Here is a 27,750-nt window from a genome sequence, read left to right as displayed (position 1 = left end):
AACGAAAAAAGCAAACGAAAATTCAGGTGCACTTTATGTTCGATCACTATTTTTTTAAAGGAATACATTTTTGTAACAAATAATTATATACTCGAATGAATAATGCATTTTTGGGGGGTACGCTTGAACTGGTTTGACTGTAAGCACTTTTGTCAAATCAACTTCGTTCCTAGGCCCTCTCACGTAGATCAGAGAAGACCCTGGTGATGCCTGGTCAAATAAAGGTTTTGATTGGCTTACTTGATCCTGAATTTTGATTGCTTGTTGCTTTGTTATGATTTTTTGGCGCGCCATGGCACGCCTGAGCGAGAAATATAATGACAGATTTGAACAAGATGTAGGCAAGACTGGAAGTAATAATACGAAAACAGCGGCTACGGTCGCTGAAAATCTCAGAAAAGCTTGAAGAGGTTCAAAATTCAAAGAATGAAAATTACCTTTTTTATAGCAAAATTCCACACGACGAAACACTGTTAAAAACTCAACCGGTTTATTCGAGTTGACAACCATATTCAGTTTATGCTTATTCAATGTGTCCACATTCCTTCAGTTATTTCTTCAGCGGTATTTTCAAAACACCCGAATATGCTGGGTGTCGGATTTGTCACGTGACCAGCCAACGCCAGGGCCTTCTCTCCTCTGCGTGAGGGGGCCCTGGGAACGAGGTCGTTGTCAAAATGTATAGTTTTACTCAGACCATGAAATAGTTTGTAGACTAAGTAAGATTTACATACCTAGAACGGAGGCTGTTGCTGGTTTTTAATCATTCTCAAGAGAATAAAATAACGAGAGACACGGCGGCCATGCTGGATGATATATAACAGAAGTGACTAATGATGAATCTTTGGTTAAATTCATCCAACATGGCGGCTATGAAAACCATCGATAAGCCATATAAATTACTAATTTCCATTAATTTTCGCCACAAATTGTTGAGTGAAACATTTGATAGCTATATCTTCATCATAACTGCCATATATTCGCTTATAAACCATACATAGAAACCTCGTTTGGGTTGCCTGTGATTTTCGCGTGCGCACATTTCGCGAGGATTTGTTCAAATTACGTCACCCAGATTGAGCTGCATTCCGAAGAGCATTCCGGGTCTGTCATTAGATCATATTTCAATCAGAATAAATCATAAAAACTCGTATTCAGTCCACCTCTGGTTTCAGTTAAGAGCAGATTTATACGATACAACTCAATGAGTCCTTGTCATAAGCAATATTGAGTGTATCAAAATAAACCGCTTTTTTAGAAAGTTCGGGTCAAGAATTAACTTTGAGGATTCGTGTATGAAATACCTGCCTGGCTCGAATCTTCAATCACATTCAATTGTTGATCAGGTTCATATATATGGGAACACTGCTGCCAAAATGCTCTACAATCTAAGTGCAAGAAGTAATTTAGATATAGTTTACGAAATAATGCATGCAAGTCATAGTCCCTTGGTTATTGGATTAAGAGATTTTGAGAATGTCTCATTGGTCTCTTTCATTGGATAGGGTATAATAAATACTCATTTGACGATCAGTGACACTCTGACACTCACACACATTTACACCGCTCTCTAATCCCCCTTTCACCCATGAATCCTGTCGTACAAGTACACCCTTTTCTGCTCCCCCTCGACCCATTGATCATGTCTTACAGCTACAGGATATAATATGATTGTAACTCAGGATTAAACGGAAGCATTACTATTGACTGTCTCGCATAATCTGTAGTGATGTACATGGCATTTTTATTATTTGATTCACCTGTGTTAGTCTCTCAAGTATAATTAAGGTTTTACGGTATTATGCATGTGATACTGTACTATACTGTTGAGGTTCAATAATTTGATTTTCTCCTAGAATTCAGTTTTGCCAAAGGTTTGAAGTGAATTTTCTATGAATGATTAGAAAAATAAAATGATTCAAAAGTAAAACGAAAGTTTACAGTGAGTGTTTGTGAAGAGAGTTTTGCTAAATAGTAAATACATGTTATTATTTCTCAATTAACACGGTTTTCTTTGTTATTCACTAGGCTTTATTTTTGTTATAACCCTCATTATAAATGCGAGGTCAATATGTAGTTAGCTATTAACCTGGTTAATAGAGAGTTTTAGACTTACGTTCACGGCAAACGTGAAACGTCAGTTGACCAGTAAAAAATTCTTTTAAATTACTGAAAAAGAATCGCAAAAAAGTCCAAGTAGTAGAAAAACAAAAGAGTATTTGCGCTTGGTGAGAAGGTTTGTAAAAGGTAAAGTAAAATAAAGGAAAACTAAGAAAACGTGGTCACGTTTGCCGTTTGCGGGGAGAAAAAAAAGTCAATCTAAAACTCTCTAATAACTATATATAGACCTCGCATATATAATGAGCAACATTTTGATAGAAAACCTTCTCAATTGATAAATAAAATACTTAAGTACCAGGAGGTCCGGATAGAGAAAAACTGTGCCCGAGATCTTGAATATACGGACCGAGGCTGTTAGGTCGAGGTCCGTTTTCAAGACTGAGGGCACAGTTTTTACCTATCCGGATCGACTATAGGACGGTAAAAAACTTATTAATTTTCCCCCCATATTTTTACTTGTTTTTGTAATCGTTTTGTTTTGTTGTTTAGCGGCAAAGGATAACGGACCGTGAGCGCGGGCAGATACTGACAAAATACCGCCTGCTCAAACAGGCAATCAAAATGCTCGATTTTTTAGGATACCGGACCGGAAAAAAATATACATATCATATGTATCTTTGCATCCCTTCTCAAAAATGATAAATTGCCCTCCTTATTATTATATACATGCAGAAGTATCATGAAGCCAAAGAAAATAGAATTGTATGTAATTGTAATACTGTATATACACCTCTGGTTTGTTAGTGACTTCATTCCAGCCCTTGTAAACAGCCGTGCAATTCCTTATCAAATCTTGAAAAGGCACTTGAAAAAAAAAAAAAAAAAATGTTTTCAAGTATTTCCACTGGAAGTTGAGCACAAATCTCACCTCCTAAAAGCAAAAGGCAGTAGTGGTTATTTTAGCAAGAAATTTACGAAACAAAATCGATTCGACAGGGCTATTAATAACTGGTCATCGCATGCACTGTTCATTTTGAAAGTAGCAAAAACTTTATGCGATGGTGGTTAAAAGCAGAGTACCTTGAGTATTAAAGACCCATTACCACTTACCGTGATGCACCGCGGTCACAGATGAATTTCGTGGTCCATGAAATTCAAAGAGTCATATATTGAATAATAACTTCATATTAAATTCTTTTCCGACATAGCACTAAGGCACAAAAATGATTCTTTTACATTCTTTTAAGAGTTTATCCAAAAGGTTAGAATTGTTTTTTCAGTGTTGACACGATTCAAAATGCAAACAAATTGTGATGCATCACGGTAAGTGGCAATGGGTCTTAATGCTGTCATGGCAGAAGAGGGACATTAAACATGTCACTTGGCTCAGTGTTATGTATACATGCATTCAGTCCTTATTCACGCTGAAAGCCATCAAGTAAGCCATCACCTTAGGCTTATAAACAAATATTTAAAAAAACCAAAAACAATATAACCTTGAAACTTTAGTAGAGTGCAAACAATTAATCCGTGAAACACTAATTACTAAATAGTACAAAACAGTGCTAATAAAACAATAGAAAACAATGGAATTTGCATGAAATTGTGCTATTTAGTATCACTAAAGTTTCATTGTTATATTATTTGCACTATTGTTTTCTATTGTTAAATTCATAGCACTGTTTTGTGCTATTTAGTAATTGGAGTGCTCACACTAAATCCGTGAAACGAATACTAATTTTTAGCACTAAATAGTGATAATTAAACAATAGAAAACAAAGGATTCGTATAGGAAATCGCACGATCTCGAGTACAATTTGGAAATTAATAGACACGAGTAATGTTTTGGAAGTTCTTGTAATTGCACGAGCCTTTAGGCGAGTGCAATTAAAGAACTTTCAAAACATTACGAGTGTCTATTAATTCCAAATTGTACGAGAAGATCGTGCGATTTTTTGTTTATAGTTCACTCAACAAAACTTCAGTAAAAAATGCGAAGCGACGCCGTTCATCTTTGTCTATTTGGCGGCCGATTTTCAGTCCATCGCGCAACTGAAATGCATAAAAAAGATTAGTTCTTACGGCTTTAAAATTTTATTTATATGTTTTTTAAGTACAAAATGATAGAAAATAATTGTTTTGACATTGTTTTGGCCGTGTTGCCATAGCGACTTAATTCGGTACTCCTACGGAGTACAATTAACGCTATAATTGTACTCCTCTCGACCAATCAGAGTCGAGTAATTTTGTTGAGTGTACTATAATGTATGAAATAGTACTAATTAGTACTATTTAATGTTCACGGTTTTAGTGTGTGCACTCTAGTGTTTCACGGATTAATTGTTTGCACTGTAGTTTCAAATCTTGGTTTAAGTAGTTTAAGGATTATTTATGGTTTTGACCAGAGCAGAGGATGTCTGTCTGTCTGTCTGTAGGATGGAAGTGGGGGAGGGAGGAGTCATTTGTCGTTAAGTACCGTACGTTAAAGGGTCTTTCAGTTTCCAAAACAATCATTCAACTGGATTGATTAATATGCTGTAATTTAGAAAAATATCAAATTCATCCTGGAAGCTCGTCTTGAAAAGAAAAAGATTTTATGATATCAAAGTATGAAGAGGTGAGTAAAATCTCGCTTGACTCCAGGAAGACATGATTCAAGTTCAATAAACAAATCAAAGATTCGAAAACCAACCAGAGCGACTGAAATATCGCTAGCCTTACCAATTACTAACTGTTTTCTTTCAAAAGCGTTCTATATTAATGATAGGCATAAAGATTTTCTGGAAACTATATCAGCAAAGCTGTTGGATTTTAAGACGGAGCGCGTTAGAGGAGGTTTCATATGACTGTGAAAAGCTCCGTGCCGTTAGCGTGGCGTGCCGTGAACGTGATGATTTCTAGAATTTTAATTGGCTGATTTTCTTCACGCGCAATGTGATTGGTCTGGCGTATCCCTTGCCGTGTCACGACCGTGTTCGTGCCGTGAACTTTTTACGGTCATACGAAAACTGCTCTAAAAATGATGCCCCGTGTCCACACTATGCCGGATAAATTTGAATCCGAATTTTTATTTATTCGGTTAGGCCTACCGTCCACACTAGTCCGGGCGAATCCGGAACAATTCTTCACCGAAAACGATTTTTTTCGATTACGGTCTCCAGAGTGCAACAATTTGAAAACGCCGGCTAGCCGTATTAGTGTGGACGGAGAACATTTCGTATCCGAAATTTTTCGAATACGATGACGTCATGATTGTCATGGGAACATGGCGGGAAGGCTATTCACCGCGGGCTCAATTTCAGCTTGGGTGCACATTATACCTAAGGAAAATCGAGGATAGTGAGGTTAAACCACCTTTCCCATATAGTTATAGCAAAGGCCATGGATGAGCGATTCCTGTATTTAGGAAAACTGTAACACGGTCATTTCTTTCTCACCCTAGCTAAGCTTGCACCCATTCTTTTGTATTGTTAATCAAAATCCGAAAACTAGAATTATTCAAAAATAGTAAGTTCATGCATTTCTTATGCAGAGGTTTGGATTTAACTTTAGATATATTCGACAACATTGGCAAAGATGTGGTTTTTATAGTCGAGTACCCCCCACAAGATAATGGACTATCCAAAGCCGTTAAAGCTAATACAGAATGAAAATATAGACGTGTTTGTGGAGTTGTTCAATACCAGCGATGATCCAAGACGTATTATTAACGTAAAACACGAAAGATCGGAAGATAATGCGGCTATTGTTAGCGACAAATGGCCGACTCCAAGTATTAGAGATATTACATAGGAATGGAATGGACTTTTGTGAAGGTAAAAGGGCGATACATGAAGCTGCCTATGGAGTACACCTGGACCGTGTAAAGTTTTTGATCAATATAGGTGTTGAGTTTGACTGCCTGAAGAGACCCGACTGTTTTGTAAGTAGATTTATATTTAGTGTGGATATTTAACCTAATGCACCTATCAATGTTAAACCCCAAGAGTGCGGGTGATAAGTGGCATATAATTGGAAAATTAAACGAGACTTACCTGTAAGTTGAAGTTTGATTGAGATTCTATCACATGACATTGGAAGGAAGGAGATCACATGTGTCGCGCTTCCGATGAAGATCTGTTACGAAAACGCCAGTGTCAACCACAAGCAAGTCTTGTTCCAATTTGTATTTTAATAAGCAAGCTATGGTGAAAACTAAGAACCAAAAATAGTACCTTTATAAGACAAAAGATTAAGAAAAATGTTACAAATGATAAGGGCGAGTATTAAAAGAAAAACTTACGTCTAGTGGCGTCGTAAACCTAAGAAAAGCTGTTGTAGAAGATGTGCTTTGATCGGTAACTGTATTTAACTTACGTGAGTGAATTGCTTAACAACTACCATGTGGTCGGTATCAAGTTCCGGCCTGATACTCTACACCGGAAATGGTTTGGGCATGATAAGCGAACACAACACTCCTCGCCCAAGGATATCTATATCCTTGCTACAAAAATAACGGTAACTATGATTCATAATAAAATAAGGAATTTCATCATTTAGTTTCCTTTAGTTCATGTTCATGGCATGGGTGGGTCAACATTGTTCGGGGATTGGCTTAGTTGTCGACCTGATCAGTTGACGTCAAGTATATTAGTTGGCTGATAGGTCTCAGTAACATTTTGGCGCCTTCCCCATGGGACATCAGGACTTGGGCTTTTCTGACAAGACCGTCGTCACTTTTAATAGCTTTGAGAATTCTGCCTAGTGGCCAACTGTTTCGGCAGCTATCCTGTTGTTTCACTAGCACTATATCGCCATCGGCCAAGTTGGGCTGTCTTTCTGTCCATTTTGTTCTTCTTTGTAGGTTCTGCAGGTACTCACGTCGCCACCTACACCAAAACTGGTCCGCTAGGTATTGGGCTCTTTTCCACCATCTGCGGGCATATAGGTCTTCTTGGACGAACCTACCAGGTGGAGGGCCAAGTGGGCGTGTCTTCGCAGTAAGTATCATAGACGGGGACAGGGGTTGGAAATCAGATGTATCCGATGGGACCGCCGTAATAGGTCGGGAGTTGACAATTCCGGTTACCTCAGCCATCAGCGTGGAGAGTAACTCATGGGTGAGTTGGGAACTTCCTACCCGTGTCAGCATGGCATCAAGGATGTTGCGTACGGTCCGGATTTGACGTTCCCAGACCCCACCAAAATGAGATGCATGCGGGGGGTTGAAGACCCATTGGCTTCCTTGCTCCGTTACATACTTCTGTACTTTCCGTTGGTCTAGCTCTTTCAGAGCGTGCTCTACCTCCGACTTTCCTCCAATAAAATTGGTTCCTCTGTCGCACCGTATCTTCGTGGCGGGACCTCTTAAGGCAAAGAACCTTCGAAGGGCGCAGATGAATGAGTTTGCATCCATACTCTCTAGGAGTTCTATATGGATGGCTTTTGAACTCAAACAGGTGAACACCAGTCCCCACCGTTTGGTATTGGCGGCGCCTCCTCGCAGTCTGCGGGTGCTTATCAACCACGGGCCAAAGACGTCGAGCCCAACATTCGTGAATGGTGGGCTCATGTCCATGCGATCTTTGGGAAGGTCGGCCATATGTTGTGTCATGACTGTCCCTCTGGCTTTCTTGCAGGTTACGCATGCGCTGATGACCTTCGTTACTGCGCCGTGTCCCGAGATGACCCAGTATCCGGCCTGGCGTACAGCTCCATGTGTGATCTGTCTACCCTGATGATGGACAGATTCATGGTAATGGCGGATCAGGAGCATTGACAAGTGGTGGTTCTTAGGAAGAATGGCAGGGTGTTTCTCGCTGAACTCTAAAGACGAGCGTCGCAACCTACCGCCCACTCGTAAGATCCCGTCTTCACCAATAAAAGGATCAAGGGCGTGGAGGCGGGATCGTTTCAGAGAGTTTTTCCTTTTCCGGACACTTTGCCTGCTTGTGCTGTCTTGAACAGGAGCCTCGGTGAGAGATATGGTGTCTTCTAGGAAAGCTTCCTTTTGGACTATTCTCAGAAGCAGGATGGTAGCTCGATCGAGTTCATCCACCGTGGGGGGCTCAAGGTTTCCTGCATCACTTTCTCGTTTCTTGTTGCGCTCCCTTTTGAAACGTCTCACCTTTGCTATAAGCAGAGCTATGGCGTGACGAAGTCTGGACCAGCTTGAGAACTTGTTTAGCCTTGCCGAGCTCATTTCCTGGGTAGCATGAGTTTTCTTGACTTTGACCTCCCTCAGCTCTGGGTCGTTACTGTCGAGCGCGATCTGTGGGGTAGCGTCGGGGGAGCCTAGCTGCTTCAGGAATGGTGGTCCTGCAAGCCACATGGATTCTTTTAGTTTATTTGCATCGGCGCCGCGGGTGGCGAGGTCGGCAGGGTTGTTCTTGGTTTCGACAAACCTCCACTGTTCGGGTTTTGACATGCTCCTTATTATCTGTACTCGGTTTGCCACGTATGCGAAGAATCTTCTAGTCTCGTTCTGGATGTATCCAAGTACAACCTTGGAATCTGTATAAAAGACAACTTCTTGGATCTCTATGTCTATTTCGGCCAGAACCTTCCTTACTGCCTGAGTAGCGAGTACAGCTCCGCAGAGTTCAAGACGAGGGATGCTCGTACGTTTGGACGGAGCTACTCGGGACTGTCCAAAGATGAGGCTGACATGCGGTTCGTTATTGTGGTTGAACAGTCGCAGGTAGATAGCGACTCCAATCGCGTCTTCGCTGGCGTCAGAGAAGGCATGAACCTCTGCTTTAGAAATGTGACCGAAATTCCTCGGATGAAAACAGCGAGAGAGCGACGCTTTTTCTAGGTCCGGGAGGGCGTCCTTCCACTGTTGCCACTGGTGCATCAGGTCTTCTGGTAGGAGATCGTCCCACCCCAGAGCGTTAGCATTCCGTTCTTTCCCCATAATAACAAGACGATGGAGAAGCAGCTTGCCCCTTAGGGTGACGGGCACTGCAAGTCCTAAAGGGTCGTAGATTGAGTTTACCACTGCTAGGACTCCCCTTCGGGTGAAGGGTTTCTCTGGGATGGAGACTTTAAAGGTGAATCTGTCCTCTTCTAGGTCCCATTGGACTCCCAGAGAGCGCTGCGTTGGAAGGGTCTCTTTCCGGAGGTCCAAATCCCTTATGTCTTTGGCTCTGTCTGCTGCTGGTAAGGCTTCCATGACATCCACGGAGTTAGACACGACTTTGTGTAGCCGTATGTTTGCGCTGGCGAGAACAGCCTGTGCCCTCTTGATTAGGTCAATAGTCTCTAGGGGAGTTGGGCGTGAAACTAGGCCATCGTCTACGTAGAAATTTCTGTGTATGAAGTTGGATGTATCGGCACCGTGCATCTCCTCGCCGTCGAGCGCTGTCTTGCGAAGTCCAAACGTTGCCACGGCAGGACTGGGGCCATTCCCAAACAAGTGTACTGTCATCTGATGCTCGATGATTCTTTCAGATGGGTCGTTGTTTTTAAACCATAGGAACCGAAGAAAATTCTGGTGCCTAGACTCCACGTGGAAGGAGTCGTTCTTCATCTGGGGTTTCCTACTTAGTGTTCGGAGAAGACTTCCCAGTCTGCTTACTGCCTGTTCCCTGTTGTTGGGCATCGACGGGTTGGTTGAGCGAAACGGTAAAGGCATGACCCAGTTTCCGTTTTCATTTTTGTGGGCGTTTTCCTCCATGATTTTTAGGAACATCTTATCTTCCTGTGAGAGTTCAGGTTCGTTGTCGAACTCAGTCGTGTGGAACACGTCTTTTAGAATGTCCCTCCTGGCGTTAACTCCGAGCTCCTCTTTGACCTTGAAATGGTTGGGACAGGGTGACACCTGGAGCTCCCCATAGGCGTGTTCGATTGGGACGGTTTCTGATTTGGACACTGTAGTACGTCTCGTAGAGATATGGAAGGGCCCCCCTAATCTGTCTAGACACACCTGTCCTGAGATCGTCCAGCCCAGATCTACCCTTTGGGCCCAGGGGGCTCCTCTCGGACCGTTCTTAAAAGCTCGGACCTTTAGCATCTCTGGTGCATCTCTGCCTATCAGCAACTGGATCTTAGCTTCTTCATTTAGTGGCGGTATTTCCGATGCGATGCTCTCCAGGTGCCGGAACATTCCTGCTATCTCAGGGGTTGGGATTTCGGTCTTGTCTTGGGGGATATGTGCGCATTCTATCAGAGTCGGGAGTCGAAAACGTTTCTTGTTGGCGCTGATGAATAGCCCGGAGATGCGGCGACCGTACTTAACTTCTTTCTCGCTGGTACATGTAGAGAGGAGGTATCGTTCTCGGGGTCCGCTTGCTCCTAACTTGTCTGCTAGGTCTGGGGAGATCATAGACGCATTACTCTGGTCGTCTATGATGGCGTACACCTGGTGGCGCTCTTGTGGGTGCTGCTGTTGGTAAACTTCGACCAGTAGAATTTTACTGCAAGAAGCACCTCCCCTTAAACCCTTGCAGACGGACGTACAACTCGAGCTTATCTCCTGGCCTTCTTTCTCCTCGCCGTCCTTCTCTTCGTGTAGTAGAGCTGGATGGCGGGTGCTACCGCACTTCGTACATGAGACTTTGGCTTCACAATCCTTCGCAATATGGTTTGCTTCGAGACAACGAAAACAGAGGTTTTCTTTTAGGATCCAGTCTGTCCTGTCCTTTACGGGTTTTGCTGCAAAGGCTTTGCACTCTGTCAGCTCATGACCATCACCGTCATGATACTTGCAGTGTTTCTTCGGTTTGTCTTCTCTGGTGTTGGCTTTCATAATTCTCCTTGTTCCAGCGTAGTCTTCTCTTGAAGTTCCTTTCCTCCCTCCGCCTGTCACTGGTAAGACTCCGCTTGCCGGCACGTTTGGGTGGTTTTTCTTTGTCGCTTGACTCCGTACCATCGACGCGAACACGTGAAAATCCGGGTACGCATCTTGGTACTTGGCAGCGTAGCTGATTATCTCCTTTTCCCACTTTGTTCTTAAGAAGTTTGGTAGCCTTTCGACTATCGGGCGCAGAACGCTTGGATAGTTTAAACACGAAAGTCCGGGAAGAAATGACAGTTGACTGTCAACATCTCCACATAAGTCGGCAAAGACCTGGAGACCTCGGAGGTCTTTCTCCCCGAACCTTGCTGCCTGAGAGAGGCGTTCTAAAAAGGAGTTCGTGATGGCTGCCGTGTTTCCGTATCTCCGCTCCAGCTCTGTCCAGAGGTCGTGCAAGATGACTGTAAGGTCGCTGTGGTGTCTTTTGCGGAAGTTATCAACCAGGATCTGAACTTCACCTGTAGTGAAGTTTCTCAGGTAGTTCATCTCCTGGGCGGCAGTGACGTCAGCGTCCTCGATCATGGCCTTGAACGCTCGTTTCCAAGGATGGAATAGGGTGACCTCACCGTCAAAGACGTCGGGATGACACTTGGGGAGGCTCTGCTTGGTTAAACCGGATACGAGGCGTTGATTTGTGGCCGTGAAGGTCTCCAATAGCTCGTTTGTGTGCTCTTGCTTCGGTGTTGAGGTTACAACTCGGGGTGTTTCCTTTCCTGCTGGGGTGTGGGTAGTGGCGGCGTCTATCCAGGCTCTAACACGCTCTTCGGCTCCTAGCGGTTTTTGCTGCACTTGGGGAAGGCTTCTGTAGGCGTACCCGAACTCGTCTTCTTCTTTGAAAGCCTCTTCGATAGCTTGCAACCTCGCCTCTGCAACTGCTTTAGCTCGGTCGGCTGCCAGCACTGCCATGTCGAGTTCGTATCGTGCCTTTTGTTCTTCCTTCTGTCGCTGATCCTCGGCCTTTTTTAAGCGGCGAGCACACTCTTTCTCTGCCATCAGTCGGTCGAATTCTGCTTGTCTCAATGTTGCTGCTGCATCACCCCGTGCTTGAGCGTGAGATGCCGTTGAGCGATGAGAGCTCTGTGAAGCTTGTAACTGGGCGCTAATGGAGGGTGTAGTGCCTGCCTTCGCGATAAGGCTGTCAGCATGCCCTACTTCGCTGTGTTCTTTGATTAGCTTGGCCTCTTCCGCGTAGTCTCCCCATTTGTCCTGTGCGTAGAGCTCTGACAGCTCTTTCAGTGCTTTCTTGTAGTTGTGAGTGGCAGAACGTAAGGATTTTATACTTTCCTTGCGCATCTCTCCTTTTTCCCGTAAGGTTTTAGCGGCTTCGTATACTGTCGAAAGGATTTCTCCATTGATGTTAACCTCTCTTCGCTTTAGCTCGATCAAGTTCTGTAGTGCCTTCCGTGATGGATGGCGTTGGCGTCTAGTGTTGCTTTCACCTTCCGCTGTCCCGGATGGCAGTTGGCTCATTTTCCACAGGGATCCCGCGCTGTAGATCAGCAGTATCCTATTCTCTATATTCTTGCAGAATGTACGGATAACGTTCACAGGAATGGGCTACGTCTCAACGGAATGAGGTCAAGGGATAAGTGGAATAACGTGGCTAACCTTGAACTGCTTGTTGTGGACTTAAGCCATGTGATTACTTGCCGCCGGTAATCTGGTAAACTCGTGCATTCCTCGGTTGTGTAGAGTGAGTTTCGTTCCAGCGAAAGTCCTTTGGATCCTTCTAACGGTCTAACTAACTACCTCCCTTGGGCTCTTTGACTGTTTTCGACCAACTAGACTTTTCACTGTCGCGCTTCCGATGAAGATCTTTTACGAAAACGCCAGTGTCAACCACAAGCAAGTCTTGTTCCAATTTGTATTTTAATAAGCAAGCTATGGTGAAAACTTAGAACCAAAAATAGTATCTTTATAAGACAAAAGATTAAGAAAAATGTTACAAATGATAAGGGCGAGTATTAAAAGAAAAACTTACGTCTAGTGGCGTCGTAAACCTAAGAAAAGCTGTTGTAGAAGATGTGCTTTGATCGGTAACTGTATTTAACTTACGTGAGTGAATTGCTTAACAACTACCATGTGGTCGGTATCAAGTTCCGGCCTGATACTCTACACCGGAAATGGTTTGGGCATGATAAGCGAACACAACAACATGAGATAGCACAGCGCTTGCGCAAGTCATTCTTTAAAGCGATGTTTGTTGCATCAACATAAAATCCAGAAATATATACATTTATATACCCCAGCTGATATAATGTATAAATAGACAAGGGCGGGAAGAGGCGGGCATGTGATCTTCCTTCCAATGTCATGTGATAGAATCTCAATCAAACTTCAACTTACAGGTAAGTCTCGTTTAATTTTCCAATTCTATCACATGACAGGAAGTCAGGTGATCCCATGAGACTTTAAAGCTGTTGATGCATCAAACATTACTGGCACACATTCCAGTTAAGAGTGTATAAATATGTCTTATAGACCAACGATACAAGATGGTGTAAACACAAAGTGTTGATTTATTAATTTCTACGAAAGAATTACTCGAACTTGAACAACTGTATATGTATATGTATATATAGGTAGATATGGTTTCAAATCTTCAAAACCACATCCGTGATGCTAGTACTAGATTCAACTGGTTTATTGTAAAATTTGTAAAACGTTTCCGCTGACTTCCAGCCAGCATTAGCCATTATTTGATCTATTGGTACGTTTCCTCTGCTGGCCTTTGATGTCGACGCTGCTCTAGTACTATGTGCTTTATAGACGTTAGTATCGACGCCACTTTTATCAAGGACAGTCTTTGTCCATCTGGAGATCGTGTCTCTAGATACGGGCTTAAACGGTTTCACATAGCTGATGAATAACTTGGTTTCGTTTCCTCTAAGCTGCTTAGTTTTGTTTATGTATTCCTTAAGACATGCTAAAGGACAATTATTTGGGTAAATGTCATAGGCACAAATCTGAAGTATGTCGTAAGGTTTTCCTGGTTTACTGGTTTTTGTATGGTCGAGTACATGAAAAACATATTTGTCCTCTGAAGTAACTAGATTGTTTATGTCCAGTAAATGAATTGTCTGACCTCTTTGGCTTGATACTAGTAACAATAACATAAGTAATTTAAGTGTCAAATCCTTAAGTGTTAATGATTCATAAGGATAGAGTCCTGACAGATAACATAAAACGATTGACACATCCCATATTTCTGTGTATTTAGGCGTGGGTTTACGCAACTCAAAAATTCCTTTCATAAATCTGGTAACAATTGGGTTGTTACCGAAGTCTTTTATATTAACTACGGTAGACAAAGCGGAGCGTGCAGTGTTAAGCGTTGAGTAACTGACGCCCTCTTGATAAAGTTTCATGAGGAATTTAAGAGTGTCGTTTACCGTTGGTGAATGGTAATTAACCTTTCCTTGATTACAAAACGCCATCCACCTCCGGAGGTACGTGTTGTACTGTTTTTGAGTGGATGGTCTCCAAGAGGCCAAGAGCACTTCGGTAACGTTTGCTGGAATGCCCAAGTTTCCATAGTGTTCCCTGATAAGGGACATACCATCAGGCATAGTTTCCGACACAGTGGATGTGGTTCGTTGCGTGACGGGTGTCGCAGTAGGTCCATTCTCGGAGCGTAGATCCACGGTTGTCGGTATAACTGCTGCAGTAGTGTTGGGAACCATGTCTGAGTTGGCCATAATGGAGCAATCAGTATTCCATGAGCTTTGTCTTGTGTTATCTTGGATAGGCATTTCGGGATTAGGCTGAATGGAGGAAAGGCATAAAATTCATAATTATTCCAATTAAGTGAAAACGCATCTACATGGCTACTGCCAGGGTCTGGCTTCCACGAGCAATATACGTCAAGCATATTGTTTAGCCGGCTAGCAAACATATCAATGTTAACTGTAGGGAACAATTCGATAATCTCGTTGAAACATTGTTCGTTAATCCGCCACTCATGTTTGTCATTAAACTTTCGCGACTTTTCGTCCGCTTCGATGTTGAGTTTTCCTGCGATATGCACCGCAGAAACCCACAGGTTCCTAGCGATACACCAATCCCACACTTTAATGGCAAGGGAGTTAAGAACAACAGATTTAGAACCTCCCATATTATTAATGTAGGATACTGCTGTGGTGTTATCGACAAAGATACGTACATGTTGATTGTTTAAGTTAGAGCAAAAGCATTTCAGTGCAAAAAAGGCCGCCTTTAATTCCAGAACGTTGATGTGCAGCGTGGCCTCAGAGGACATCCATCGCCCTCCCGCTTTTTGCTCTCCGTATATAGCACCCCAACCAAGGTTAGAAGCATCCGATTTAATAACAATGTCAGGATTGTCCCGCACAATGTCACGTTTGAGATTTTGTACATTATCTAACCACCATCTTATCTCAGAGACAGCACGCGTTGATAAACTCATGGGCCCGGCATAGTTTCCTTTAGAGAGAACAAGGGCAAAATATTTTTCTTGTTCGAGTTCCCTATAGTGTAATGGTCCAAATTCAGCCCCGGGGAAGTTGGAAACGAGTGTTCCTATTAACTCAGCGACTTCTCTAATTGAGGGATTAGGTTTAGCTAAAACCACAGAACAAACAGAGACAAGTTTCTCTTTCTTTTCATCAGTAGGCACAACTGTCATCGTGTTCGAGTTTAAAATAAATCCTAGAAAAACCAGTTGTTGCGTTGGTGTAAATACTGATTTGTCGGGGTGTACACAAAACCCCAATGAAGAAAACAGCCGCACAGTGTCAACAACATTGTTATAACATTCTTTGAAACTATCACCTTGCAAATAAGAGTCGTCGATATATGCTGAGTTAACATGCCCCATGCTGCGGAGTGTCGAATAAACTGGCTTTAGTAGCTTAGTAAATAAGCGCGGCGCACTAGCTAACCCATTTGGTAAGCAAGTGTACTGGTAGAACTTGCCATCAAACCAGAATTTTAGATATTTCTGATGCAAACTATAAATAGGTACTGTGTAGTATGCGTCTTTAAGATCTACCGACGCCATGTAACACCCTGGTTTCATAAGTTGGATGGCATGCTCCAATGTATCCATCTTAAAATGATGATACACAACATACTCATTGAATTGTTTTAAATTGAGAATCATACGATGCGTGCCGTCCTTCTTGGGTCGTAAAAATATAGTGGATATAAAGTCATCTGGTTCTTTAGATGTTTCTATAATCACATTCTTCTTAATTAGCTTATCAATTTCCTGTTCAACAATGACATGTTCATTGTGATTGAAGACACTAGGTCTGGCCTTAGGTCGAGCAATCATATCACTACCGTAAATCATTTCAATTTTAACCCCTTTGACTATGTTAAGTATAGATGGGCCATTTGTTAATTCAGACCATTGATCAAGGTATTCAGTTAACCTCCCCGCTGTAAACTCAGCAGGTTTAAGTAACCATGATAATATGTCCTTGTCTATATCATAGCACATATGGACATCAGGGCATACCTTTATTGGCGTTGGTTGCTTGTCCCCTCCTTTTTCTTCCTGTATTTGGAGGGATGGCCTCTGTCTAAAAAAAGAACTGTTTTTACTTCTGCCATACGGCTGGAATCGGCGATTCCCTTTGTAGCCATAGCTCTGGTGGCCGCCATGATGACCCCCACGTGTTGTTGTAGAGGTGGGACGAACCCTCTTTGTCAGCTTGTTTGCATCGGCGATGTCTTTGGTTATTTTGGACAAGTCGCCAAAGAGAAATTCCGAATCACCATCCCCTGCGGGTGAAACATTACAGAGAGAAGCGTAATCCTTGTGGAGCTCTTTTTTCATGGCCATTCTCCTTGATAGGTTGACCTCATGATTAAACTGTAAGCCCATGGCTACACTGTCGGTGATGATCTTTAACAGATCCCGGTCACCAGGATACTTTTTCATCACCAGATCTGCCGCTTTGATGGATGCCATGGTGGATCCCATCAAAATGCCTTGCGACTTTTGTGATTTTGAGTCCTGCGATCGCATGCTGGACGACAACTGGTTCCAAACTAGTGGATTAACCTTAGGGACCCGTAGGTCCTTTATGTTTTCTGGACGAACATATTTGTCCATTTTTTCCTTCAGCTTTTCTTCGCTCATCTTTGACTTGACAAGGGTATTGAATGTGCCCGCCAGTCCCTCATGAATAGCAGGATCCGTCTTTTCGTTTACATTTAGATCGGCTGCTATGTCCTGTAAGACATCGGGTTCTGGCGTTTTTACCCCATTCTGACTGTTGATGAGTCTCTGTAGGGCTTCATCGACTATATCACCCTGTCCCGCTTCATGATCATGGCGACTGGACTCTTGGTCACTGTCCTCTTCGGCTTCTCCTGAACAGAAAGAAGCGAAGTTTTGGTTCATTGCTTGCATCTGTCCAAGCAATGCTGCAAACATGCCATTCACATCATGATCACCATTAGGTGGCGTGTCTCTGGCCGCCACAATCGAGCCTTCACCGGCCTCGTCGCCCATATTGTACCAGTGTACGTCGGTTCCTAACCACGTTAGGACCTTACAACAACGTTTAGGTATCAACTACGTTGATCCCAGCTGGATTTCTTGCTAGACTAACTGCGTTAGACTAATCCAGAATCGTTTGAAGACTTTAACAAAAATTATAAGAACAACTTGCTTTGAACGCAATCCGTGCAATGACTTGCGCAAGCGCTGTGCTATCTCATGGGATCACCTGACTTCCTGTCATGTGATAGAATTTACGATATCATGCTCAACCTCATCCAATAATTGCTTATTATTCAGTAATATTCAATGCCCCGGCAGTAGGGCTCTGACATAGCCGCCACCACTAAAAAGCTGCAAACTACAACAAACATTAGATATACTAAGGCAGGAATCAATTTCCCCTGGCTTTGCTTCCCACCCCCACCCCTCCCCCCCTGCCCCTCTCCTCCAACCTGGTGCTTAACATTCATTGATGCATTAATTGAAAGATCTATAAGTTATTAATTGACAAGTAAACAGAGACAAACAGAGAATAATTGGTAGTATACACCAGAGACAATCACAACACTTCTGCATCCCCCAAGGAAAGTATTGTTGATAATGTCTAACTTGTCTGTGTCAGATAGGCCAGAAAAAATATTGCTTGCTTTCATTGCTTGCTCTTAATTTGATTGGCTTAAGTCTGAATGCTGTGGTTATATTACACACTTAATGTCTGGTCCCTCAGGAAATCAGTTTTGTTTTCCCGAGAGTCTCAATGCTGAGGGAAACATTGAGGCTCGAGGGGAAACAAAACTAACTAATTTCCCGAGGGACCAGACATTAAGTGTTTTGTTATATAGCAATTAAGAAATGTTGAGAAGTCAGTTTACGAAAAAAAAAAAAATTTAGCAAGGCAAATGCATGAAAACTGACCATGATTTTACGAATGCAACTCACATACGGTCTCGTATTTCTGTACCAAAAAATGAGGAGAGTAGCAACAGCATTTTTAGTCGCTTTTTTCGTATTTTCCAAATCCTATTCCTCAATAAACGTATGTAATTTCACTGTAGGAACAATGGAAAATCTCTATTGTTTTGCGTCGAGCTCCATTTTTACTGAAAATTCAAGCAAAATATCTGCTCCCGCTCTGTTATTTTTGATTTTACAAAATATCATGCAATCAACAATTTTCACGTTCTGATAACGTGTACTTGTTTATTTTCACAACTATTGTCAGGTGCAACTTATTTCCCGACCAGGAAATAAGTAACTTATCGGTTGGGAAACATTTAGATTCATCCGTAGCTATATAATAATTCATATTATTAGATAGCTTAGGTAGTACACATGCTCTGATTGGTCCACAACTGTGCTTTATTAGTGAAATAGAGTACAGTTGCTAATACCATCTGCATGTGCACTGCAAACTTTGCAAAGATTAACCATAAAAAAATTGCATAAAAACTACAACAGATTTTTAAAAACTATGGGTAGCATGGGTGGCATATGCTGTTAACCAGTCATCTTTCATCGCCGTGGTTCCAAAGCTTTGGGTCACTGGTTCTAGCTCTGCAGCTACCATGTAAATTGAGTTTGTTTGATGGGTTGTTCCTCCTCATATGTTGCAAGGGTTTTCTCTGGTTTCCTACCTCCATAAAAATCAACATGTGACTTGAGTGTTGTGTGCATAGAATATTAAATGTAGTGGTAGTAGAGTGGAAACAATTAATCTGTGAAACACTAATTACTAAATAGTACAAAATAGTGCTAATTACTGCGATTCCCAGTCACACGCGCTCAACTACACCTTCATCACAAACGAAAAATTGAATTTGGGTGGATGCCAATCAAAAGGGTTTCTATCGTTTCTATTGGTTTCTACACCGGGACTGATGTGAATACTCACGTGAACGTGTGCAAAAACTGTTGCCCTTATCTTATGCTTCTTGTTGCTGTGAATTTCTCACTCTGGATATATTTTCTCAAAAATGTCACAGGATTCTGGCTCCGAATCTTTTTGCTTGATTGCAAAGCTATCGCTATGGCTATGATTTGAGTTTCTTAGATAGGATAAGTCAATACTGATAGTTTGCAGTTAAACGTTTGAAATTCGGAGTCGGAATCCTTAGACATGTTTAAGAAATCATTTTGATTGACGTCCACCAAAACTCAATTTTTCGTTTGTGATTTTGGTCAGTTGACTGGGAATCGCAGTAAACAATAGGAAACAGTGGAATTTGCATGAAATTGTGCTATTTAGTATTACTAAAGTTTCATGGTTATATTGTTTGCACTCTATGTGTGAGTGAAGTGTCCCCAATTAGTGCGAAAGTGCTAGAACAACAATACACTTAAAACACCTTTTTTCCTTGTGTCCTTTAGCAATAAAGTGCTTAGAAAGTGGTGAAAGCACTCAAGAAGTGTGACAAGCACTCGCCTACCACTTGTCTTTCTATTTACACTTCATTGTTGCTTATGTCTTTTATTACTGGATGGATCGTGGAAAAAACTGTTTTATTTGTTAATTATTATGATTGCCCTATTTTATAATGACGTCACGGTTTGTTTACATCAGCTAAAATGATAGAAATTTAAGCTAAATGTAAGCTTAATTCTCTTTGTTCGAAATATTTAGCTTAATATTTAGTTTTCTTGCCTTCACCAGCTCATAAACCAAATTTCATTGTGATTTAAGATGTGTTGTTGTCATTCCATCCCCCACAAGCGACCATGATCCCTAGCGTTAAAACAATAGTTTGTTTTGATGTGATGTTATTATGAAATAGGGTAATTGGTCAGAGTTGGAGTGTGGATCTGCACAGTAAGTTCCATAATTATATATTTGACAATAGTCTGACAACGAAACCCCCACACTTCCCCCCCCCCCCAAATATAGCTAAAATAATAGAAAATCAGATTTTATGATATTGACTGAGGTGTTCATTTAAGGACTCCACTGATGCTTGCTCATACAAAGCCTAACATTGCTGTCATTACCATGCTTGTCACACACAACCGGAGCCAGTTTGGTACAATGCAACAAGGATGGCTGGGACAGTTTCCATATTGCAGCAAGGTAATATACATGCATCAAGAGATCCTTTGTACTGCTCTAACCACATGCTCAAGGGGTCAAAAAGTAGGATCATGGGTTGTAAAAATTGCTATATTTTAAGAGAGAATTATTTTAGTATTCAAGCAGTGAACACCAAAACTTTTTCCTGAAGAAAGGCTGTTGTACAAGGCTAAAATCTTGGTATTCAGAAAGTTTAACTTGTTTGGAAGTGAAGATGACTGAAAGTGGAATCAAAGTGTTAACCCAAAGCAAACATTTTATTCAAAAATGAGGTTTTGGCCTTCATTTGCTTATTTCCCACATATTTTCTATAAAAAAGGCTGACAAAGCAACATTCTAACACAAATGCAACAAAACATCTTTGTACAATTGAAAATACTGCTCATCTCATAGTACATCAGTTTCTTACTGTTTAAAAAAGGTTTTGAGTGTTAACCCAAAACGAAAATTAGATCCAAACTCATACAAAAGTCTAGCTTTTGGCGCTTTTTGCCATTATTGCTCAGTATTGAAAAAAATTTCCTATTAAAGCTATTTTTCTTATCAAGCACAATTTACGTCAAATCAATATTCAGGAGCAAGTAGCGTTGAGCTAATTGCAAATCAAATATACCAATATATAATATATATTTTTACACCCCATGGTCCCTCGATTTGACCCCTTGAGCATGTGGTTAGAGCAGTAGAGTAGAACTCTTGAAGCCTTGTAAGGTGTAAAGTGCCTTGTAATGTGTAGTACAAAAATTATACATACCCCCAAAGGAGGCTTTTACTTAAAGACATTCCCCCCTACCCTGAAAATTCCAATTTCTTCTATACAAACTATGTAATTTTGTTCTATCTCTGACCCCTCCCACCCCTTGGAAATCCCAAATTCCTCTGTGGGGGGAAGGGAGGGGTATGGAAAATTTCTGGAAGCACACAATCATTTGAATGCATATTTATTAGCACATGAGTGTTGTGACAGCATCTCACAAAATCTCATGATGTAGGTGTTTATTGACTGAGTGGGAGGGCCAGAGGGAAAAATATTTGGCTTGCAGTCATGCTGTAAAAGCCGAGCTCAGCGACTGATAAACATAGGGAAGTGGACCGGTCTGGTTTTTCTGGCCCGCTCACATCAACTGGTCTGGCCCCCATCATGTAACTTTTTCCAAAGGTTTTATTTAGAGCACACAAACAGGGCCGTACAGGTCATATATAATAATAAATTGATTTTTTGGCACCATCTTAGAGCCTTTGATTGTTATCTTCCAATGTGTAGTTTAAGAAATTAATTATACCTTTGGAATTTGGAATTTTCGATTTTTTGATTGGTGGGTGAGTCAGAGAAAGGGCAAAATTACTAAGTTTGTATAGAAGAAATAGGAATTTCCAGGGGTTTATGTAATATTTAATAAAACTTTTCACCAGGTAATAATAGAAGGAAAAAAAAAAAAAAAAAAAAAAAAATGGTAAAGGGATAAAAGGAGGGAGAAAACTGAATTACTAAATTCTCATACTACTCTCCGGGGGGGATTGTACATATAGATGAATTCTTGAACTACAAATTGTGTGTTACTTACTTTACTTCAAGTGATTTTGCCCAAAAAAATAGAAATTAAAATTTTTGCAAATGATCATAAATTTCATATCAGGGGCCAGTTTTACAAAGGTTGATAAAATTACAGAGTTTGTATGAAAGAAAATTGGAATGTACAGGGGTAAGGGTGGTTCTTAAAACATTCTTTATGGGGTGAATAATTTCTTGAAATACACAATAAAGAAAAAGCTACTTGTTACAGTAATAATATGTTTGTTCCTGCAGACAGTTGAACTATTTCTTGACAATGTGTAAGTCCAGAAATCATCTATACCCACCCCACAGAGGAATTTGGAATTTCCGAAGAGTAGGGGGTCAGAAAAAGAACAAAAATTACAGAATTTGTATGGAACAAAAATTGGAATTTCCAGGGGGTAGGGGGTGTCTTAAAAAATTCCTCCGTGAGGGGGGTATGGATAATTTTTGGAACTACTCAATGGTATCTATTTATGTAAATTTATTTCTTCAAGCAAAATTTTTTTTTCAATCTAACAGTATTTCCTCAATTTTTTTTCTCTTCTCAGTTGTTTTAAAAATATCTACATTATTTCATTTCTTTTAGAGAAAGGCATGTTGATATTTTAGAATACTTACTAAAAAAGCTGAAGGAATCTCTATCTTGGTCATAAAAGATATAGCAAAATTGGACGTACTTCACTACACACAGCAGGTATGATTGACTGACACTACATTTTGCATTCATGAGGAGGGGGGCTATCTCGTTATGTAAGGATTCATAAGTGGGAATCAATGTGACCCAGATTCGAACCCTGTTGGACTAGGTGTCATATGTGAGTAGAGTTGTTTGTTGGTTCAAGGGTTTTTCATTCAATTTATCAACTGCCTTATCAATTGGGTTGAAAAACCTGTAAGGCATTCCACCGTCCACTCAGAAGTGGTAAATAGCCACCTTAAGATTTTCAAAATCTATGACGGTGACGTCAACCGGAAGTGTAATAACCTCACTTTAGGGTTATGCGCCCTCAAAGTCGGTCTTCCCTGTGGATGAGTTAACTTTATTGACAATGTTTTGAATGAAATCTCCCATAGACAGAACCCCAAAGAGAAATTATTTACACTTCCAGTTGACGTCGTCGTTGTAGATTTTGTAAATCTTTAGGTCACTAATACATTAGGCCCAACTTCACCATCTATCTCAAACCAGGAATACTTAAAAAATACAAGAAATCACATCAAGTGACACCCCCTCCCCCAACCAGCTCAAATCCCAAGAAGATGTTTATCCTCTGTCGATACTAGTAGCTCTTACTTTTGAGGTCCCCATTGCTCAGGCTTAGCCTCAACCTCAACCTCAATTTTATGCATATTTATGTGTTCCAGTGTGAATGTCCAAGAAATTTCAAAGTTGTATTGTTGAAGTTGTGCTTCTGTTCTCTACTGAAGTTATATTTTAATTACATGAGAATTGGGGTTGGGCTTGGATCTTGGGATATGAGTAGGGTAGGGAAAATTTTAGATAGTACTTAATGTTAATCACTATTTACATATTTATATATCTTAGAATACATATATTCTTAAATATTTGTATATTTCTCTTTATTTATTTAGTTTTTGTATTAATTTATTTGGTTCTTTTATAGTGTCCCCAATTAGCTTATATCTTAGCTAAATAACTTGACACTTTTAATAAAGTTTATCCATCCATCCATCCATCCATTCTTTACTTTACTGTTGGTATCTGTGAATATTTAGACATTGATATGAGACAAAGCCTGAGTAAATGATTTGTCATCAATAGGCCCTTTGCAGCTCAGTAATCATGTGCTGATTAATTCATTGAGAGCAAATGAATGAACATCTTGATTCCCATGGGTGAAATATACTGCTGAGCAAACAAACTTTCTATAACCTGTTTCGAGAGATCGTAATAAAACTGCATTTCGTGACACACTGGTTACACATCGTTTCATTCGGCTCTTTACAAGCAGCACCAGTTTAAAATAAAAAATTTTGCTCAGCAGTACAGACAGGTGACAGTTAACTGCAAAGGGCCTATTAACAGAGCAGGAATTTGAAACTTGAAAAAATCTATTCCTTCCAACCCTATTATGTTCTCATCACTTGAAGGAGAGGACAATAGACAATGACCTCCCCTTCAATCTAATACTGATAGAATTGGATAAAACAGTATACTCTATTTAATCAATTTTTTTTATTATATTTTGGTACACATGCAGCTTTGCATGGTTAGACTGAAGCAGTGAAGTTTATAGTAGACAACTGTGATTACAAGCCTGATGTCTCTGACAGCTGTGGAGTGACACCATTGATGGATGCTCTACGCAGTGGTCAGATTCCTATTGCTGAATATCTCATAACACACCATCAGGTTTGTACCCACAAAAATTGTGTATATGGACGTTACCCCTCTTGAGTCATGGTTAATTTGCTAGTGAAAATGTATGTCTTAAGCTCAAAGTCATTGTCAAATTGTTTACTGTGGCCTGGCTAGGAATTGTAAGGTATCAGGAGGGGATTTGGACCCCCATATCTCAAATTTTGCATGGAATTTCAATAACATTTTTATGTTCCAGAACAGACAATTCTGAATGGATTTCAATAACTACATTTTATTAGAGTACAAACACTAAAAGTGTGCAACACTTTGCATTATTTTATAGTAGTAAATAGTGCTAATCAAACAATAGAAAACAATAGGATTGGCATAATTTAGCAGTATTTAGTGGTATTTATGTTACACACTTATAGTGTTTGCACTCAGCTTTCAGAAATTTATACTTTAATGGCAATATTGCAAAACCACAGGGAAAAGTGAGCATAGGGTCTATAGGGAACCAAATCCCCTCCTGATAACCTTGAGGCAGATAAGAGATGAAGAAGACGGAGGAAGGAAAACCTGATAACCCACAGAGTCTTACAAAAAAAAAATCAACATTTATTGTGCAATGCTCACCACATCCTATCCAGTGATAAGAGATATAATCCCCAAAGAGTGGTCAATTGTCTACTTTCCCATACACATAATACTCTGCGGTTTTGGGGGTAACCAGAGGGAAAAAACACTCTTTTTTTTGCTGAAGGCTGATCAGAAAATGTTGAAAATACCTCGTTTGATATCCAAATATAAAATAAAGAAGCAAATAATAGAAAAAGTCAATACATTTTCTAAAAAACCAATCTTCTTGATGTTCTTTATGCATAAAATTAACTGGGAATAAATTGATGATCAGTATTGTACATATAAAAGCAGGTATAGTATGTATTCAATTCAAGAACGTTGGGACAGTTTTTTGATTGGTTACCCCCCAAGGTGCAAAACATTATGGGCTGTGGGAAAGTAGAGAATGCCTAACCACTGGAAGCCCATTCTTAAATTCAATTCTTTCGTATTCAAGACATCAGTACATGCATGTGATAAACTTGGTCACCAACCAATTAACTTGGCAGCTCAGACTGGTTGCATTGATTCAGTGGCTTACCTCATATCGAAACTTGATGTTGATCCACAAACCAGAACAGAGAAGACGGCCATGACTTCTTTACACTTTGCATCTCAGGTAATTTGTTATGTATGATACAGTGCCCAGGGGAGGGGAGGGGTTAAAATTGTAAATCACTTCTTCTTTTTTCATGGGATGAAAAAAGAAAATCTTTTGGTCTTTAGCATTTGTGGTATCTTTTAGGGGTACTCGATTGATGTGAATATTTTATTTCGTGATTCAAAGTGGTATTTTTTAAGCTTAAAACTAAACCACGACCACACCCAAAGTGTACTTTTAGGGGTTAAATGTATTTCTTTTCTATGATCATGTCTGCCCTTTTCACATCGGAGAACCCCTAATCCTACCCCAACCCCCCTTTGGGTTACAGCGCTTCCCAATCACACAAGTGATATCGTACAATAGACCCTTTTCGAATTAGCCAAATACCGCTGTGTTTTGTTGATTACAGACTCACTCATACAGTGTTAGCCTCAAATCAGTGTCTAAATATTCACAAATACCAACGGTAAAGTAAGGAATGCACAACTTCAGCAATACAATCACTTTGAAATTCCACAGACCTTGACTGACAAACAGTCAGAACGTCCTGAACCCAGGTGAATGAATGTTAATTGAAGTATTATGAAGTATTATACGGGTGGATGTAGTCCTGAGAAGGACTGTTTGACGTGACTAAAATCACACAATTTTCTTTAGCGACAGAATAAGGTGTTGGTGGACATCAGTCGCCACAGAAAATTGTGCAATTTTGTGTGAGTGATTGGGAAACGCTGTCAGAAATACAATAAAGGTCCCACTACCACACCCTGCAATGGTGGGACGTAAAAGTACCACTGAGGTCATAAAGAAACCCTAGCAGTGACCACACTCAGTGTCTGACCTTTTGTAATGATTTCATAATAGGTTGAGTTTTGGATGGATTTTACTGGGTTTGAAACTGGTGCAGTGTACCTGGAAGGGGACCCTGAGCCCTATTGTTCAGCACCAACCTGCGGGAAAAATTCTTGAATAAATATAAATATAACTGCTGTCAGTCAAGAAAATGAAAGGTACCGTCTGATTTTTTTGGATTGACGGCAGTTAAAAACCAAATTATAGCATACAGCTTGTAACTACCGAGTTCGTAGAATATCGACAGCAGTAACAACATGTATTTTTTGATAGGAGGGCCATCCACATGTCATAAGGTATCTGGCGGGTTTAGAAGTTGACGTCAATGCACAGGATCATCTAAAACGAACAGGTACAACTAGATTAAACATTATTGGTATATTCCACAGGGAGCCATATACGACGGCAAGGGGAAAATAAAATCGGGGAGAAGGGGGGGGGGGGGGGGGGGGGAAGTATCGACTTCAATTTCTTTTATTTGGAAACAAGATAATTAGCTTGGTAATATACGAACAAGTAAAGAAAGCCATTAAAAATGCACATTTTTTTCCTGCACACCTTTGTTTTACTATATAATTTTCCTATGGCATCGCATATGGTCGATATATATAATAATTATTCCATGGAATATTCATTTGATGATTGTATTGCTTGTTTTCTTTAGTTATCTTGATTATAAATTTTGTTCTTGCTTGTTTGTTTTTGTCCCAACTTAGCTCGCTCAAAGGTTTTATAGTTCAATAAAATAAGCCTGAAGCGAGATGACGTTTTACCCCCGTCTCTAGACCATAATCCTTTTCACATTGCTTTTGTTCTTAAATTATGACTATTGTTCCTGTATTCTCTAAGGAATTAAAAATTTTAATATGAAAGAATTTTAAAAACTATTATGGTATAGAGTCGGGGGTAAAACATCATCTCGCTTCAGGCTTATTGACGTTTTTCAATGGTGCATAAAGAAATTCTAAAAGGGAGACCCAAGAAAGCTGCGAGAGACACGCGATACACTCACCTTCTGACCGGTTGTATACAAGACAAGGCAATACACCTAAGTGCAATATGGCGCACGGCCTAGTGCGTTACATTAAAACGAGGCATCTAGGGCAAAAAACAAAAAGAAAAAATATGGTGTCAATGGAAAGTATACACTTATAGTAATAATAATAATAATAATAATAATAATAATAATAATAATAATAATAATAATAATAATAGTAAAAGTGTAAGTCGATAAGGACAGGAGTGATAGGATCATGTTTTCTTGAAAAGGGATGAGACACATGCCTGTGCATTGAAGCGAGACGAGCTGTGAGCTTGAAATGGTGAATAATTGTTCAAGGTGTTTAAAAAAAGGTCTCTATCATTGCAAGCTTACCGTTCGTTTTGCTTCGATGCACAGGCACGGTTACCTTTCAAGAT

The 27,750-nt window shown here is 40.5% G+C and overlaps 1 protein-coding gene and 1 pseudogene across 1 annotated transcript; one reads left to right on the top strand and one right to left on the bottom strand.

The window, feature by feature from the left end:
• Positions 1–5,797: 5,797 nt before the first annotated feature.
• LOC148908501 (ankyrin repeat domain-containing protein 16-like) lies at positions 5,798–26,448 on the top strand. The gene is given in 7 exon segments (XM_089035898.1): positions 5,798–5,978; positions 20,246–20,307; positions 20,309–20,373; positions 22,588–22,625; positions 24,154–24,305; positions 25,333–25,494; positions 26,344–26,448. Coding segments are annotated over 7 exon segments (765 nt in total).
• LOC148908502 (uncharacterized) lies at positions 16,261–17,321 on the bottom strand (annotated as a pseudogene).
• Positions 26,449–27,750: the final 1,302 nt, after the last annotated feature.

Source organism: Actinia tenebrosa, unplaced genomic scaffold, assembly GCF_029948245.1.
Source record: "Actinia tenebrosa isolate PJP-AT-01 unplaced genomic scaffold, QUT_ActTen_1.0 PGA_scaffold3__52_contigs__length_22856419, whole genome shotgun sequence".
NCBI classification, from domain to species: Eukaryota; Metazoa; Cnidaria; class Anthozoa; order Actiniaria; family Actiniidae; genus Actinia; species Actinia tenebrosa.
This window is presented reverse-complemented; position numbering and strand designations above follow the sequence as displayed.